The following is a 19,012-nucleotide window of genomic DNA, read 5'->3' on the forward strand; positions in this document are numbered from 1 at the left end:
CCACCCACCATCAGCACATGGAGGTTCTAAAAGCCACATCTTCTCTCAACTCTGATATAAGCTTTCCCAATTTTGGCTACATTGTGAGGCTGAGGAGGGGAGGATGCGTCACTGGGGTTTAGTCTGTATCTCCCTGGATGATGAAGTCAGGACTATGACTAGCTTATATACCAGTCAGTCCTTTGTTTTGCTATTGGTCTGTGTCTTACTCTTCTTCTACAACAGAACCTCTTCTCTTTGATTTATAAGTGTTCTTAATACATTCTAGAAACTAATCCTTTTTTATTTGCTGACACTAGGAATGATCTACCTGGCTCTGGGTTTTTAAAAGTATTTTAGTGGTGTCTTCCAGTGCACATTTGGCTGTGTGTTTATATTTTCTTCAATACCTTCCCTGCCTTTAGTTAATGATGTGGTACTGTGCATGCTCTAAAATTTTTGGTTTGCTCATTTTTCATACCAAGTACAATGTAGAAATAAATCCTGCTCGTGGCTTTTTTTTTTTCAGGTTTTCAATTGAGGACAGGGAGTGGCACATGCATGCTGCTGTGTGTATGTGCAAGAAGGTCAGGACGATTTGCCAGTTCATTCTTCCTTCCAACTTTATGTGAGCTCTGGAGTGGACTTAGATTGTAGGGAGGCATGGTGAGTGCTCCTCCCCAGCAAGCCGTCTCGGAGCCCAGCTCCGTGCTCTTCTGTATGACTGACCAGCTGACCCGTGCCACATGCAAAGGCAGCACATACACTTTATTTTTAATGAGTATTTTCCTTTCTTGTCAATTCTAAAAAATATCCTCAATGTTGTTCTCATCCTACTGCACTAAGGCTGCTGAGACCAGTATAATCTGCTAGAATCCACACACCTGCCTTCCACCTGCCAGATGTGACTTGTCTCATCTTCCTTAGCATTGACTATATTCAAGAACTTCCTAACATCAAGTTGTCTTGTAGTCTAAGAAAAAACCAAGGTATTAATGAAGCCTTTTTTTCTTTTGTTTCTTATTATTTTATGATTCTGCTTTGCTTTGGCGGGGGGGAGGGGCTCCTTGCTATACAGTCCAGACTTGCCTCAAACTCACAGTCCCCATGCCCCACCCTCCTGAGGGCTAGAATTATACATATGAACAACCACACCTAGTTTTTGAAGAAAGGCTTAAGTGCCTTTATTTGACCTCTCAGTTCTTCTTGATTTTTTGCCTCTGCGATCCTGACATACACTTTTCTTTTCTCATACTGTCCTTGTTTAATATCTCCTACCAATGATATTTTAACCTCATAGAGTGAGTGACGAACTTACACTCTCTGTAGTCTGCACACTTGATATAACCTCCAAATATTTAGGAGAACTTATTTATAAAGCTGTCTTAACTTGCTGGCTTTGGTCTGCAGTGGCTCGGGCCTCCCCTTTCTTCCTCAGTGTATTGTGTCTCCTTAATGGTCATCTGAAGTGCTCCCAGCAGCCCCTGGGCACAGTCTTACAAAGTTCTGGTCCTCCCCCATGCTGAGTCACAGATCAAAGACTCAGAGTTTCAGGCTCTGAGACTGTACCCCAATATTCCAAAGTTACTGCCCATGACCTTCTGGTATCTGTCAGTCATGAAATCGGCCATCAGAAGTTCTTTCTATGAAATGCAGGTCCGGGGCAGCCCTTGGAATGTGCCACTATAGTGGCACAGCCTCTATGAACACATGTTCTCTGCATCTGCCTAGGACATGACACTCCTCCATCTACTTAGTCATTTCCTTTCTGGAACTGAACTCGGGGTCAGTGCATGCTAAATAAAATCTCTACCACTCAGCTGCACCTCCAGCCTCAGCCCCTCTGACCTTCAAGTCCAGCATATCCAATGCACCAAGCCCTTGTTCCCATGCTACAGTCAGCAGGCACCCCGCTCTTCCCAGCTTGCCTGCTCATCATGCCCTGGAGCGTATCCAGCGTACAGTCCACCTGTGTTTTTAACTTGAACTGCTATAACTTTAATTTCCATGATTTCTACTTAGTTCTTGTTCTTTGACTCAGGTGCTTTTCCTCAGTTTGGGGATTTTTGAGGGTACTTCCCTGTCCCTTAACCTAGGTCAGAGTCAGGCGTGCTTGCTCTGTTAACCCCTTCACTCTGAAAGTAGTGTTACCTCCCAATCATGGGTGCTGGTCCCCTCCAGGGTATCAGGATTTCACAGTATTTAATCTGCAGGCTCCCATGAGAAAACAAGGTTTTTCTTCCCTCTTTGCAGCCTCCCACCCACACTTTCATCCTAGTCTGGAGGCAGGGTCTTCCTTCCTGGATCTTAAGACTCCAGTCCAAAGACATCCTGTTAAAGACAGGACAGCCTGTCCACATCTCTATCCCCCTCGAGTGTTCACAGTACCCAGCCACAAATGCACAGCACTGGTGCAGTGGCACGCGCAGCCTCTCTGCCACTGTCCTGTTGCTGTGCTCAGAACAGAAGGTATGTGAGGTTGGCTGGTCAGTTCTCGTCACCTTGAACCTCAAGGGAATGTATTCTCAGATTGGTCTGTGTGGCATTTTCTCCACTGATGACTGGTGTGGGAGGTCCCACCCCACTGTGAGTGGTGTTGCCTCTGGGCAGGTCCTGGGAGTTAGAAGACAGACCCTGAGACTGAAACCAGAGCAGCCCCACCTTTGCTCCTACCTGAATTCCTGCTCTGACTTCCCACAGTAACAGATTGTGACCCGGGAGTGTGTAAGCCAAGTAAATTCTTTCCCCTCCAAACTGCTTTTGGTGATAGTGTTTATCACAGCAACAGAAAGCAAACTAGAATGGAGGTCTAGTCAGAACCCTTTGGACAAAAAGGCCCAGTTCTCTTAACTATGCACTTAGTTCCTTTACTGAGAAAAAACACAAAAGGCAGAGACACAGTAAGACTGTCCTACCATGGTCTGGAGCCATACCAGGGCTCTGACTGGCTAGAACCTGTCCAAACCTATTTGCTTATAGAATCCTCTAACCTGGCCTCCAAACCCCTGGGCCTTGGTCAAGGACTGCCCTCTCAACATGCTCACTGCAGGTCTTGGGATGTGGTTTTGCCAGCCTTCCTTCCTTGGTATCTGGGTACCCTAATCCATGGCCCATAGGAAAACATGTCTTCCCATCATGAATATCTAATCCCCAAGCAGACACAGTGGACTCTGCCAGGACAAAGGCTGAAGCAACACATCTCTGTCTCCAGAGGCTGATAGGCTCTAGCCTACATTAGAGATTCAAACTTTGGAAGCTATTGATCTGTTAGCAAGCTAAGGTATCATTGAGAGAAAGGGAGTAAAGACAGGTTCACTTGGGGAATCCAAGGACGGGGCATGGATATAAATCCTAGGACCACAGGATTCTCTTGGCCAGTTGTCAATTAGGTCTAGATCATTAGCCAGAAACATGCCCTCCTGGAGAGGGAGAGCAGAGACTTTTCCACACATGTGGGCTCGGATCTGGGCTTAGGTCACCCCTTTCAGAGGCCAAGATCTGAGCTAAGCCCCATCCATCCTGTCAGTCTCCAGAAGTTCTCGTGACAGCCAACAGTTCCTCCTGTCCTGTCCACTCTTAGACAAGGCATCCAAGCAAGAACCAGATGATCACTGGAGCTGATAAGGCTCCCATCAAACAGACAACTGGCCCACAGCCACCGCTTTCCAGGAACACTGGCCAGCTCATACCCCAGAGCGAAAGAGAATGAGGCCACTGGGCCTGACACCAAACAGGAGAAGTTCAGGAAGAGCTTTGCTTTGTCTCTGAGGATAGAAGACACGCACCTCAGGCCTTAGATAGAGTCTATGAACTGATGGAGTGGACACAGGCAGGGCGAGAGAGCCTCCCCCTCCCCCACCCCTGATAAACTCATGAAGTGGTAGCTCACAGACCAAACAACCCAAGGGAGTATCACCTGCCCCCCCCCAACTCCCAGTGGCAACCCCCTTTTCCTTGACAGCAGACCTAGGGCCTGCCAAGCCTCATCTTTTCTTGAGGTCATGTTTAAATGGGGGACTCTAATTTCACTAACTTTCCTCACTCCTGGGAAGATGAGAAGCAAGGGGAGACCAAGAAGCCTCACCTGAAAGACAGTGAGGATGGCAGCTGGGAAGGTATCAAAATTGGTGGTTGGAGTCTCATCTTGAAAGTTGAACCTGAGGAAACAGAGAAGCATTAAGTAGAGTAAGGCCTATCAGGAGCCTGACGTCCTGACATCAGCGTGCTCACTGCTGCCACTTGAAACCCTCCAATTCTCGGCCCCACTAGAGAACCTTCAGGAAGGGAGCAGGTGGGAAGGCCTGGGGTGGCAGTGTGTACTCTGAGCTCAGCCTCCCTGGGGGCCGGCCTGCTCTCATAACCTGTGTGTACTTACTGTCCCCCAAACAGCTGCATCCCCAACAGAGCGAAGACCACGATGAAGAGGAAGAGCAGGAAGAGAAGGCTGATGATGGACTTCATGGAGTTGAGGAGGGAGACCACCAGGTTCCTCAGGGAGTTCCAGTACCTGAGAGGCAGGAAGAGGAGGTGACGCCAGCCGGGCCACCCCGGCTCCCTGTACTCAGCATGAGCCCCACCCTCCATATGAAGAGGAAGAGCTGCTGCTGTCAGGTGGCCAGTCCAAGCCCAGACTACACGTTCCAACCCCCTAGCTCAGTGCACTCCCTCCCCAATGCTGCTTCAGTACAGCTCCTCATAGTGCGGTCACCTCCAGCCATAAAACTATCTCATGGCTACTTCACAACCGTAACTCTACTACTGTTATGAGTCATAATGTAAGCATCTGGTATACAGGATAGCTGAAATGTGACCTCTGTGAAAGGAGTCATGACCCACGGGTTGAGAGCCACTGCTCTAGCCACCCTCCATAGCCTGTCTTACAAGAAATGTGGGTAGATTCAGAAGTATTAGAACACTTTGAAGTGCCTGGCCTTCTGGCCTGGAAAGAGACAGTCTGCCTCAGGACAGGGTCACTGACCTCTTTGGGAGGATCTGAAGGCCCAAGACTTGGGTAAAAGCATTTTTCTGGGGCCTCTGTTACCAGCACACCACAGGTGCTCGAGAATGGGTCAAAGGACACGCTCAGCATATTTGTCAACCTAGCTGGACAGAATTCCTGCATAAACCTTTTCTCCGTTCTTACATCTCTATCCTCAGATGGTTTGGAGTTTGAGTTTAAAATAGTTGGAAAGGCCTAGCAGAACTTCAGTAGACCTGGGACGTAACTATAGGTGCACGTGCTGCCTGGACTTGGTGGGTACATCTTTTGGTGCTACAGCTATTGGAACAGCACAAAGCACAAGAACCTCTGAAACACAAGCAGGCTCAGCCCACAGCAGTCTCTACTACTGCTAGGCCATTGTGGAGAGAGCCCTTCTTCCTCCCACCACTCCTCCCTCCTGCATCTTTGACGGGAAACAGAGGGTCTTGCCCCTGTGTTCCATCCCACGTCTACTCCCTGGGTTTCAGGCTCCTCGTGTACAAATGAAGCAACTTTCTTCCAGAGTTAAGATTTATGTGAAATGGAACTAAAACTTGAGTCTAGTTACTATCATAATTACCAAAGCTGGGCTCAGGGAGGTGGAGAAGTCAAGCCTGAGAAAAAGAGCCATGTGGGCACCAGGCTGGCTGCCAAGGTAAGGCCCAGGCTCCCCACTCTGCACGGTAAGTGGGCAAACCTGGGTCAGGACAATGGGAAGATCTCTGAGAACTTCTGCTTTCTTCTATTCTTCCTAGCATGTATTCATAGACATTTTCCTTCAAATACATCGTGCATTTTTACTGCATCCGCACCTCAGTCTCTCCAGCTTGTTCCCCTCCCCCACAGTCCTGTCTAGGTTTTGATGTGTAGAAAACACATATGAGAACAATCACAGTGTGAGTCTCTGAACAGGATGCACTCTGTATACTAAGTGTGAGGACCTCCACACATATGAGAACAATCACAGTGTGTGTCTCTGAACAGGATGTACCCTGTATACTAAGTGTGAGGACCTCCACACATATGAGAATAATCACAGTGTGTGTCTCTGAACAGGATGTACCCTATATACTAAGTGTGAGGACCTCCAGGTCTATCTTTTTTAATTTTTTTTAAATTTATTTATTATATGTAAGTATTCTGTAGCTGTCTTCAGACACCCACAAGAGGGCATCAGATCTCATTACAGATGGTTGTGAGCCACCATGTGGTTGCTGGGATTTGAACTCATGACCTCTGGAGGAGCAGTCAGTGCTCTTAACCACTGAGCCATCTCACCAGCCCTCTTTTTTAATTTTTTAAAGAAATAAGAATTTCTGGTTTCTCTATTCACCATAAAGTCACCTGGAAGATAAAAACTGGTGGCTTTAAGAGAAGATGGAATAAAATTGCAGGTACCACAAAACATAAAGAGAACCATGGAAGTGACCGCAACACTTTGGTCACTAAGGACAGCCCTAAGGATGCTCTAAGGCCCAAAGGCTCTTGCCATGATGGTCCCTGCATGTGTTGTTTCACAAACAATATTGTACTTAAGCAAAAAGGCACAGAAGAAACTCCAAGATGCCCACCATCCCCTGTGTTCCAGCCTCACACGCTGCCTCCACCGATTCCCCGAGCCAGGGGCATGCAGATGACATACTTGGTGACTTTGAATATCCTCAGCAATCGGAGAGCCCGCAGCACACTGATTCCAAAGGAGGTTCCCGGTTTGATGGCAGCCCAGACGACTTCAAAGATACTCCCCACAATCACCTGAAACAAATAGCACCAACACAGGGCACATATGTATCTGGACACCTGAGCATACATGGCTGGAGCTGACACTCATGTGTGCATGTTTGAGCATGTGCACTGGTGTGACTGCCATCTCTCAGAAAATGACCACCCTACTCTCCAGTTGCACAAGCCACAGATGTCATGTTGTCTATCTTGCTGCCCTGAGCTCTTCTTCCTGGAACACTCTAGTAGCCTGTGGAGAGGCTCAGGTGACCAGGAACAGAGCTTGTGGCAGGCAGGGCCATGAGACTGGGCAATAGCCCCAAGATGGAACTGGGATAATTAAGGCTTCATTATACAGCAAGCCAGAGGCCTTTGGGTGCATAACATTGAAACTCTTCCCTCTCAGACAGTGAAGCACGATGCATTTGTTGCCTTAAGCCATTCACCATTGAGATCACTGCTTTCCAAATAGGAAAAATCAGCATGGATTTTAGAAACACAGTAGTCTACTGTTATAATAAAACAAAAAGAGTAGTAAGTTTTGGAGCCAGGGAAGAAGTTCTGAGTGGCCTGTAAGTGAATGTGCCAAGTGACACTGAAAACACTGCCCATCAGGACCTACAAGGACACAGGGAAAATCCTGGTGACAGTCAGGGGAGGTGCGTGCCATGGTCTACTTGCAAGAAGTCTGTCCACAGTTGCTTGTAGCTGTGGGAAGAGTAGAAAATGAGCTCAAGAGACTGTGAGGGGCGATGGCCTCTGGAGATTTACAAGCCAAGTACCTGGACTCTGTCTGCTTAGGCCAAACATAAAAGGTAAGAACAATTGTGCAGAAGGGAGCCAGGACCTGCTGGTTCAGAAAATGCCCAGCCTTTACAGATACAAATGGTGCCAATGATGAGAAAGGATATGGTCTAAAGACGATGCCAAGAATAACTTCCATGACTTCAGTGGATCTGGAAAAAGGCAAAAGGCAGTTCTGACAGGGAATCACCATGTGACTCCAAAGCAGTCCTGGCTAGTGGGTGACTCACAAGCCAGTCATAATAGAGTTACAAGGTTAGGGTGGACTTTCCACCTAGTTCTAGGGAGTAAGAAATTGAACTACCAATTCTGTACTGAGGAACTGTGAGACTTGCTTGCTCCTAAGACAGTGAGTCCTCCAAGATGCTAAGGATGCTAACTGTAATGCATCTCAAGGAAACATGAGCAGAGGATCTATTCTGTAGTTGATTTTTATCTAATGGGGTAAACCTCAGGAAGGTCTATAATATATCCATAAAAATAGCCTCAAATGCCCAATATGCCTTTTTTAAAGTACGGGTAGACGCATGGATACCAAGTTGACTGCAAAGAACCAAGGCAATAGAAAACAAACCAGGTCCCTGGGGCTACTAAGAGTGCTCAATAATTAAGAGCATATACTGATCTTGCAGAGGACCTGAGTTTGCTTCCCAGTATCCACAGTGAATAGCTCATAACAATTTGTAAGTCCAGTTTTGGGGACATCTGACACCCCAGCCTCCATAGGCAACTACACACAAAATTAGAAATAAAATCTTTTTTAAAAAAATATATCTTTTGAGTCCCTATTGACGGAGCTAACTGAGAAAACTGTCTAGATGCAAATATGCACTACCTCTCACAGAAAGAGAGCTTGGGGACACCCAGAGTCCAGTGGACACCCAGGCTGCAAGCAGCAGCTGAGACTACTGACACTTCTGTGTACCTGTATACCTGCAGCTCCTCTGTGCTTCCTACAAGACCTGTTCTGAGTATTAGTGCCTATGAAAGACACCTGACCCGACTGTTCCTGTGGAGTAGGATCCTGTTGTGGAAGAGGCCATTTGCCACACTTCCACAAGTCAACAGACTGAAGACCTCACAAACTTCAACTTGAGCCTGAGGAGAGGAAAACTTGAAGCTCTGCTAACATTTCCCTCCATCTGGCCAAGTTCCCCTCCCTGTCCAAATCCAGCATTCCAAGTCATTCTACACAGCTGTGGACTTCCACTCATCACCTGGGCAGGTGCCAACAGGACCAATCCTGAGGCTTTGGGCTAAGTACACTTTGCATGCTCTATTGTGCAGTCCTGCCCTGAGCAGGACCGCCACTCTCTACTCTCTGCTCTCTACTCTCAGGGAAAGCATCAGTATCAGCAACAGCTCTCACTGAGATCACTCTGACACATAGAAATTAGGAAGAGACCAGGCCAGGCCAACCACACACTCTTCAAAATGGTAAGACCAACACAGCATTCTGTTCTTTCCCGGAATCACAGGGACAGGTGCCCAGGCTAGACTGCATGATGGCAGGATGCTGGGCCACAGTCACGTAGCTCACTGGGAAAGCTGAACTACAAGTGACAAGATCCTAGGAGCAGAAGGTGCTACAGAACCTTGACTAAATTGTTGGTCTATACAAAGGATCAGGGAGGAAAGGACATAGCCTTCAGGAAAGCGGCTGCTAACATTCTAGGCGGATCTATGACAGGCCTCCCTCTACAACCAGTCCCTCCCAGTGTCTATGCAGCCTCCTGGCCCACCCTGGATCACAGAGCTCAGCCCACTGAAAATACATAGGGGAGGAGGCTGTGCACAGCTCAGACTCACCTGACAGAAGGGGCTTAGCAAGGCATCTTACTCACCCCAAAGTCAAAGCAGTTGAAGGAAGACCTGAAGTAACTTCTAGGCCCTAGGCCATACATCTTCAGGGACATCTCTGTGAGAAAGAGACCCAGGAAAACAAACTCTGCAAAGTCTAGGAGAAGTCAGAGAAGAGAAGGGTTAACTCAGACCCCTCTCTCTCATCTGGCCTCTGGCCAAGCCTGACAGCACCACACCGCTGACTACCATCCCCCTACTCCCTGCCCCCGGGGCTTGCTCTGAACCCCCTACTCTGGCCACAGCTCAGGAGGAGAATAAAGAACTAAGAGATAACGGGGCATACCAGGTCCAGTCTGTATGTTAACAAGTGCTCAGTGGTTGGGCAAGCTGCCTCCAGTTACTTCAGAGGAGCCTCGTACAATAAGGCTGGGCGCAGCCCAACGGCCCCGCCCCTCTACCTCCGGCTTCACACTGCAGATTCCTACCTCCATTAGTGAGCGACCTCAGCCTCCTGGTAAGAGGCTCCCATGAAAACTTCCTAACAGCCTTCCTTAAGGACCCCAAGAGAACCATGTTTGATTTGAACTGTTCTCTCTTTTCTCTCCACCAACCATCTAGCATGAGCTCCCAAAGGTGCCAGATTTTGTGACCTCTGATCAGGGCAGTAACTCAGAACCCAGAGCAGAGCCACACAAACCACAAAGTCATGACAAAGAATGAAAGACAACGTTCCAAGATCCCTGTCACCAGAAAGCCACTAGCCAACTATCACAACGCCTCTGTCAAAGACATAGGGCCTCCTGATGACACAGATAATGGGCCAAGGCACCCTGGGACTCGCCTGCACCCACCACTCTCCAAATGCTTAGCCAGTTTTGCAGCAGTTGAGTTATTCGCTCTGTAGCATCACACAGAGAGGAGGAATCCACTTTATAACCCAAGAACAACTTAATTGAGTAAGCACAGCTCTGGAGCCTCTGTGAAAGTTGTCAGATACCCGTGTCTAACATGGGGTGCTAATAAGTAGACCAAGGGTAGAGATAGGACCCTGCCCTATCAGGCTTAACACCACCGAAATGAGCAGCACCAAGCCTTAAATGTTGCTAGTCAGCAGGTATAAAATATAGAGGGAAAGCTATAGCTGCACATACTAGCCTGAAACAGCTCAGTAGATAAAAGAGACACACAGCAGAATGGAAGGACCCAACATTCCTGTCAGAAGGCCAAAGTACCTGCATACCCACAAGAGCAACTCCTGTGCCACTGGACTCCCCATAGAAATGGGGCGTCTGCCACCTATACACTAAAGTGAAGCTGCTCAAGAACCAATCTTGCTTTTCAGAAAAATAAGAGGGTTTGACAAGAATTGTCAGTAGCTAAACTTTCAGAGAAAGAGGTCAAAATGTCCTTATATTCTGTCAAGACAGCCACAGCTTTAGACAGCCACCTTCCTCTGAGGCAAGAAAGGGTTCCTTCCTTAATTCTTGCATTATTCATTCCACTGGCAGGAGCCAGAGCTGCTGGGAGCTGGCCGGAGAGACAACTGTCACCTCATCGCTTTCTCTAGGACTTACAAGCTAACGGGAAGCACAGAGAGATGATTAAATGTGTTTTTCTGTGGTCAGTGAGATAGCCTAGTGGTAAAGGCTCTTATCATCAAGCCTGACAACCTGAACTTGGTCCCCAGGACCTATATCGTAAAAGGAGAAAATTAACTCCTACAAAAAAAAAAAAAGTTTTGTTTTTCTGTTGTTTTTTTTCTAGTAAGAGGCCAGCATGCCATGGGAACCGAGACAAATGCTGACTATGTAATGAGTCAGACTTCACAAGACTCACAGGATGACAAGGCTCAACCGCTTCCCCCTTCACTTCCAAGCTTTGGCTCCAAAGGTTCTCGTAGTGCTTTGGAACCATTAGGGCTGGGCAGTCAGATGGACAGAGCCCATTAGTAATATTGCAGAGCTCCAGGTGACCTGCTCCAGGTACAGCATGCCCTCAGCCTCTTACAAGCCTGTCCTACCTTACAGGGTCAGCCTAGCCACCAAAAACAAAGCATCTTTCCCTCAGTGAGGCCAAGAGAATTCCAGGAAACCTCTGAGAAGAGAAAGCATCAAGGGGCACATCTCCTGGCAGGCCTGTCTGTGGCCTAACCCAACACTGAGCACTTGTAGCCTTATGCCCATACACATCAGACATGTAAGCAGACAAGACCGCACAACATCTATACATAACCTACTCAGACAGCAAGAGCTCTGTGGTTAGACTCTTGAGATACCACTGGCTCCCATGAAAAAAATACAAGCCTGAACAATTGAGGGCACAGGAATCAGATCTTTGGTTCCCACTCAACCCCAATGGGGGATGGAGACATGGGATGTGAGCCTGGAGAACCAACAAAAACAATAAACTCAGTCCCAAGGAAAGTCCTGAGATACCAAACCACCCCTTGGACACAGGCCTGCTGTTGTGTGATGCACACAATCCCTGACCTGTTCCCTATGGGAGCACAAGTCAGGCTGGCACTTGGTGATATCACTATTCCTTCAGCTTCTGCTGCCTCTACCCCTTTTCCTATGAGGCAAATAATCGATTTAACACAGAACTTTAGGAAGCTATAACCTAGAATCCTACACCCAAAATAATATGCACATGGGTGCACGTGACTGGCTATCATGGGGCTGTTGGTGCCTATACCTGACGGGAGCCCTTCAGGGAATGAGCACCCTCGGCAGTCCATAGAATAAGGCCTGTGGTTACTTACGGGCAGCCATCAGGGATAACACTGAGCCAGCAAAGGCCAGAACGGACTCTTGCTCAGTCAAAAAGGGCTTTTCTGAATGACTTAGAAAACTTTTGGCTAACAGAGCCCCTCTGGAAAAACTGAATGGAAAACATGTCCTATTCCTGTACCCACTGCAGCCAAGAAGGGTGAGTACAGCCAAACCCTGCAGAAACGGAAAGCAGCGTGCTGACTTCAGAGCAGTGCACTCTTCAACACCCGAGTGACCAAGCACCCCATGTGACATAGAGGATCCTTCTCTGAGGACCAGTTCTGATATTAGACAAGCAAAGGAAGTCTTCTTCTCTGCCTTCTCTGAACTGAAACTGGGACCAGCTGAACATAACTCAGATCGCAGTGACTGGTGAGAGGCTAGTGGACATGAGGGCTGGCCCCTGTGGGAGAACATGAAAATGCCCCAGTTCAGCCCATGATAAAAACAAAGAGTGGTCAAGAGATCCCTGGGAGAATGAAGAAATAGCAGCCTCAGGAAAAAGAGGTAAGAAACTAAGTCACTGATGACTGAGTCTACCAGCCTGGTTTGCCACTGATTGCACCATGATCTACTCCCATGAGAAGCCCTCATTCCATATCAAGATACAATCATGATGAACATCTAGCCAGATCAATTAAGGATCAGGGGGATCTTCAGGCCCCGACACAGGCCAGGCCAGTGGCTATGCAGTAGAGACTGGGTATCATCCAGAGCATCCAGTACCAGGATTTCCAGGCTACAGAGTAGAGTGATTGGGAGAGCCCTGGGGAAGCGACCAGAGTACGTACACAGTGCAGTGGTAAGCCGCTGAGGCTGATTATAGTGCACCATGGCCACACACAACGTGTTCAGGGCCACCACGCACAGTACCACCCAGTAGAAGCTCTGTGCTTTCACCATGCGCCGGATAAAGAACCGGAACATCTTCTCCTTCCTCCGGAAGTACGATGAGCTCTCTGTCTTCCCACTCTTGAGGCTGGCCCGAGCAAAAGGAGACCCTGCAGAAAAAGTCTTGATGAGGGCTCAGGAACCATGGGCTACCAGGACAGGCACCACCCACCCACAGACATCCCCTTCATGTCCACGCCCACTCTGAGGCCATCTTCCTGAGCACAGGCCACCGAACCACTTACCTCCATGGCTCCTGCATGGACTCTCACTTCTCAGACTAGGGAGTCCAGAGGTACCAGACTAGATGATCAACAATCAATGTCTCTGGTCCCTAGGACCCTGGCTAAGTTCCAAAAGGACAGTTCTGACATGGGTACTCACCCTCTGCAGGTATTCCAAGATTTTACCCAAAGGTACTAAACCCACCATTAACACCATCTGTGAAATATGGCCTGGGGGCTCTGAAGTCTCTGGCCTTCCCTTTTTCCCTATCAACTAGGATCAGCAACCACTGACCACTTGTTTCTTAAGCAGTTCCTCTGCTAAATGCCTATGTGGACTGGCAGCTACTGTTCAGAGTGCTAAATACTCATGGTCTAGAAAGGCTGCTGACCCTCCTATAATCCCTTATATGCAACCAAATGGCTGCCTTCCTCCTCCTCTAAACAGTCACTATTCCTGCTCCACCTTGGCCTTTTCCAGGTCTCCTCATTGGCTTCTGAGTTTGGGTTTTGGTTTCAATGTTACACATTGTCTTTTCCAACACTTCATCTAAAATATGGTCCTCAACTCACTCCCAACAATGACGACAACCTCATCACCAACAATCACTGTTTGCTACTGGGCTCTATTCACACAGACGGTTTCAATAAATGCCGACACAGCTGAGACGTGTCTGTGGGTACCTGAAGGTTCTGGATGGATGGGGGCAGTAAAGGGCACAGCTTCACTGCTTGTCTTCTTCAAGTCTATACTACTGTCCTAGTTTCTGCCGAGGGCCTAGATAGCAGGTGTTTCTAGGAGTTCTTCTGAGAACATACTGCACCCCAGCTAAGAAGCCTCTGAGTGTCTGGGTCTGGGGTCTCTCTGAAGGGAGGCAGAGTGATATATTTTCCATATACCAGTGTGTACACGCCTAGGCTTTAGGTGGTACACTAAAAATGTTATCAGTCTGGGGAAATGAAGCCAAGTCCCTGAGCCTCTAGAGAAATGTCTCCATAGCCAGGACCCAGAGGAAGCCCATAAGCCAGTGAGACTTCCATGGCCTCAACAGTGAAGGCCTGGTTCTAGATGCCACCCCAACAATCACCACCAAAGGCTCTGCTCCCTCACAACCCCCCACAAGGCCAGCCTCAGCCTCACATCTGCACCATGTGGGTGGCTACTACCACAAATCAGGGCTCAATCATACAAAGGCCAGTGGTAATAAGGGCCGTAAACCAGGCTGTTCTTCTCACAGGCATCAAGGACTAGGGAAGACACAGCATGTGGTGCAGACAAGCAAAGACCTGTACCAGGCAGACAAAAGGCATGTAGAGCAAGGCACTGCCTCAGACTCTCCATACCTACATCCCTACACACTCACATGCCCTCATGGGACCTCACAGTCACACACGCACTTTCGGCACATGTCTAGTCCTGGTCAGGCTCACTCTGGCTGAAGACCCAACCAGTTGCTCACATATTCAACAGGCACACAGCAAGGACATCTGTACATGCACAGGGCCACTCGAAATACAGAGGGCATGTAAACCACCGTGACGGAGTCACTCAACAAAGTCTCAGGGGAGACAGCAAGGTCACCCACACCCAGATCACCATCCCATCCAAGAAAGAGGCAGCAAAACTCATGTATGAAGGCCTCACAACTGCTCAGTCACACACCACACAGGATCAACTGTGATAAAGCCACACTCCTCTCCCCACAGTGCCCTTGAAGCCCCCCAGCTCATCACTCTAAACACACACTCAAAGCAAGACAGCACCCTCAGGGTAATCTGAAGGCTCTTCTGTTCCTCATCTCCAAAATTTAGAGTTTCCAGCAGCAGATTCAGTGAACCCTGGAGTGCTTGGGCAGGAAGCATAGGCAATAAGGCCGATCTAATAATAGAATTATACCAGACTGAACAGAAACTTTAAAAGCCAGAAGAGAAATGTTTTACAGTCTCTAGGAGATCACAGATGCCAGTCCAGACTACTCTACCCATCAAAACTTTCAATCACCATACAGGAAAAAAAGCAAGATATTCCATGACAAAACCAAATTTAAATAATATCTTTCCACTAATCCAGCACTACAGAGGATACTAGAAGGAAAACCCCAACACAAGGAGGGTAACTATATCCAGACAAGGCAAGAAATAAATAATTCCACACCAGCAAAACCAAAAGAAAACACACAAACACACACCCTAACACCACCACCACCAAAATAACAGGAAATAACAATCATTGTTCAGTAATCTCTCCCAACATCAATGGTCTCAATTCCCCAACAAAAGGCACATATGAATGGAGCGGTTGTGTAAACCAGGCTCCATCATGCTACTGTATACCAGAAACACACCTCAGCAACAAAGATAGACACTATCTCAAAGGAAAGGCCCAAGAAACAAGCTGCTGTAGCCATTCTAATATCTAATGAAATAGATTTTTCAACCAAAAGTAATCAAAAGAAATGGAGGACACTTCATCCCCATCAAAGGAAAAATCCACAAAGATGATGTCTCAATTTTGAACATCTATCCCTCAAATGCAAGGGTACCCACATTCATAAAACAAACTTCACTGAAGTTTAAATCACACATCGAACCCCACACATTAATCGTGGGAGACTTCAATACCCCACTCTCACCAATGGATGGGTCATCGAGACAGAAACTAAACAGAGAAATAATAAAATTACTGGCATTATGAATCAAATGGACCTAACAGATATCTAGATACCTCAACAGATACAAGAATATTGAAATAACTCCTTGTATCCTACCAGACCACCATGGATTAAATCTGGACTTCAACAACAACAGAAACAGCAGAAAGTCTACAAACTCATGGAAATTGAACAACTCTCTACTCAATAATCTCTGGGTCAGGGAAAAAATAAAAATAAAAATTAAAGACTTCCTAGAATTTAATGAAAATGAAGGTACAGCATACTCAAACTTATGGGACACAATGAAAGCAGTGCTAAGAGGAAAACTCATAGTCCTAAGTGCCTTCATAAAGAAACTGGAGAGTTCTCATGCTAGCAATTTAAAACTACATCTACAAACTCTAGGAACAAAAGAAGCAAGCACACCCTAGAGAAGTAGATGACAGGAAATAATCAAACTCGGAGCTAAAAATCAACAAATTAGAAACAAAGAGAAAAGTACAAATAATCAATGAAACCAAGAGCTGTTTTTTTTTAAATCAATAAGATAAACAAACTCTTAGCCAAACTAACTAAAAGGCAGAGAGACAGTATCTAAATTTTAAAAATCAGTATTGAAAAGGGAGACATAACAGACATTGAGGAAATTCAAAGAATCATTAAATCTTACTTTAAAAGCCTGTACTCCACAAAATCTGAAAATCTAAAAGAATGGATGATTTTCTAGACAGATACTACTTAGTTAAATCAAGATCAGGTAAACTATCTAAATAGTCCTATAATCCCTAAAGAAAAAGAAGCAGTCATTAAAAGTCTCCCAACCAAAAAAAAAAAGCCCAGGGCTAAATGGTTTTAGTGCAGAACTCTACAGACTTTCAAAGAGCTAATACCAATACTCCTCAAACTATTTCACAAAACAGAAACAGAAGGAACATTGCAAAACTCATTCTATGAGACCACAATCACCCTGACACCTAAACTAAACAAAGACTCAACAAAAAAAGAGAATTTCAGACAAATCTTCCTTATACACATTGATGCAAAAATACTCAATAACATACTTGCAAACAGAGTCCAAGAACACATCAACCACGATCAAGTAGGCTTCATCCCAAGGATGCATGGGTGGTTCAATATTAAAAAAAAAAAATCAGGGGGCTGGAGAGATGGCTCAGCGGTTAAGAGCACTGACTGCTCTTCCAGAGGTCCTGAGTTCAATACCCAGCAACCACATGGTGGCTCACAACCATCCATAATGAGATTGGATGCCCTCTTCTGGTGTGTCTGAAGACAGCTACAGTGTAGTCATAAATAAAAATAAATAAATATAAATAAATAAATAAATAAATATCTTTAAAAAATTTATAAAAAAAATCAACGTAATCCATGATATAAACAAACTGAAAAAAAAACAAAACAAAACAAACAAACAAAAAAAAAACCATGATCATCTCATTAGATGCTGAAAAAGCCTTTAACAAAATCCAACTCCCCTTCACGTTAAAAGTCTTGGAGGGATCAGAGCTACAAGGCACATATCTAAATACAATAAAGGCAATAGATAGCAAGTCAATAGCCAACATCAATTTAAATGGAGAGAAACTTAAAGCTATTCCATTAAAGTCAGGGACAAGACACTCTCTCCCTATCTCTTCAATATAGTACTTGAAGTCCAGGCTAGAGCAATAAGACAACTGAAGGAGATGAAGGGGATACAAATTGCAAAGAAAGAAATCAAGGTATCATTATTTGCAGATGATATGATAGATGATAAGTATACATAATCTTAGTGCCTAAGTTAAGGTTGTTCTAATAGAATTTTTGCCTACAAATTTCATGATATCCTTTATTTTAATAGCTGAGCAGTATTCCATTCTGTAGATGAATCATGTTTTCTTTTTTCCAATCTTCAGTTGAGGGATATCAGGGTTGTTTCCAGTTTCTGGCTATTACGAATAAAGATGATATGAACATAGTTCATATAAAAAATTCTACCAGAGAACGCTTACAACTAATAAACACCTTCAGCAAAGTGGCTGGATACAAAATTAACTTAAGAAAAATTCGTAGCCCTCCTTTATACAAACAATAAACGGGTTGTGAAAGAAATTAGGGAAACAACACCCTTCACAATAGTCACAAATAATATAAAATATATTTGTGTAACTCTAACCAAGAAACTGAAAGACCTGTATGACAAGAACTTCAAGTCCCTGAAGAAAGAAATTGAAGAAGATTATCAGAAGATAGAAAGATCTCCCATGCTCATGGATCAGGACTAACATACTGAAAATGACAATCTTACCAAAAGCAATCTACATAATGCAATTCTCATCAAAATTCCAACACAATTCATTATAGATCTGGAAACAGTAATTCTCAACTTCATATGGAAAAACAAAAAACCCAGGATAATTAACACAATTCTGAACAATAAAAGAACTTCTGGAGGTATCATCATTCCTGACTTAAGTTGTACTACAGAACAATAGTAATAAAAACAGCATGATATTGGTACAGAAACAGACAGGTTGATCAATGGAATAGAATCAAAGACCCAAAAATAAACCCACAAACTTATGGACACTTGGTTTTTTACAAAGAAGCCTTACATAACTGTTCTCTGAGAGGTTCTACACAGCAGCTGATGGGAACCAGTGCAGAGAGCCATAATCAAGCATTAGGTGGAGCTTGGGGAGTCCTGTGAAAGAGTTGGGGGAAGGAGTAAGGAACTGAAAAGCAATAGGCACTTCATGAGAAGACCAACAGACTCAACTAACCTGGACCCTTGGGGGCTTCCAGAGAATGAGGCATCAACCAAAGAGCAAGCATAGACTGGCCTAGCCTTCCTCCCACATATGTAACATATATGTACAGCTTGGTCTTCATGCAGGTCCCCCAAAAACTGGAGCAGGGGTTGTCCCTGACTCTGTTGTATGCCTGTGGATCCTGTTCCTCTAACTGGGCCACCTTGCCTTGCCTCAGTGGAAGAGGGTGCACTTAGACCTGCAGTCACTTGATGTGCCAGGGTTGGATGATATAGAAGAGAAGGGGAGGAGGGAGGGGCTGCATGAGGGGGGAATGGACAGTTGCAATCGGGATGTAAAGTGAACAAAAAAATTAATTAATGAAGGGAAGGAAGGAAGGAAGGAAGGAAGGAAGGAAGGAAGGGAGGAAGGGAGG

At 45.9% G+C, this 19,012-nt stretch overlaps 1 protein-coding gene across 3 annotated transcripts in view; it reads right to left on the reverse strand.

Moving 5' to 3' along the window:
- Cacna1b (calcium voltage-gated channel subunit alpha1 B) overlaps nucleotides 1-19,012 on the reverse strand; it is a 164,839-nt gene that overhangs the window by 90,458 nt on the left and 55,369 nt on the right. For all 3 annotated transcript variants that reach the window (XM_028772872.1, XM_028772871.1, XM_028772870.1), the window contains exons 11-15: nucleotides 12,852-13,061; nucleotides 9,331-9,443; nucleotides 6,603-6,715; nucleotides 4,355-4,486; nucleotides 4,064-4,136 (exon numbers count right to left, since the gene is read on the reverse strand). In XM_028772872.1, the coding sequence (XP_028628705.1) occupies nucleotides 4,064-4,136; nucleotides 4,355-4,486; nucleotides 6,603-6,715; nucleotides 9,331-9,443; nucleotides 12,852-13,061 (641 nt within the window). The remainder of the gene's footprint in view (nucleotides 1-4,063; nucleotides 4,137-4,354; nucleotides 4,487-6,602; nucleotides 6,716-9,330; nucleotides 9,444-12,851; nucleotides 13,062-19,012) is intronic.

Source organism: Grammomys surdaster, unplaced genomic scaffold, assembly GCF_004785775.1.
Source record: "Grammomys surdaster isolate TR1022 unplaced genomic scaffold, NIH_TR_1.0 219, whole genome shotgun sequence".
Classification (NCBI taxonomy): Eukaryota; Metazoa; Chordata; class Mammalia; order Rodentia; family Muridae; genus Grammomys; species Grammomys surdaster.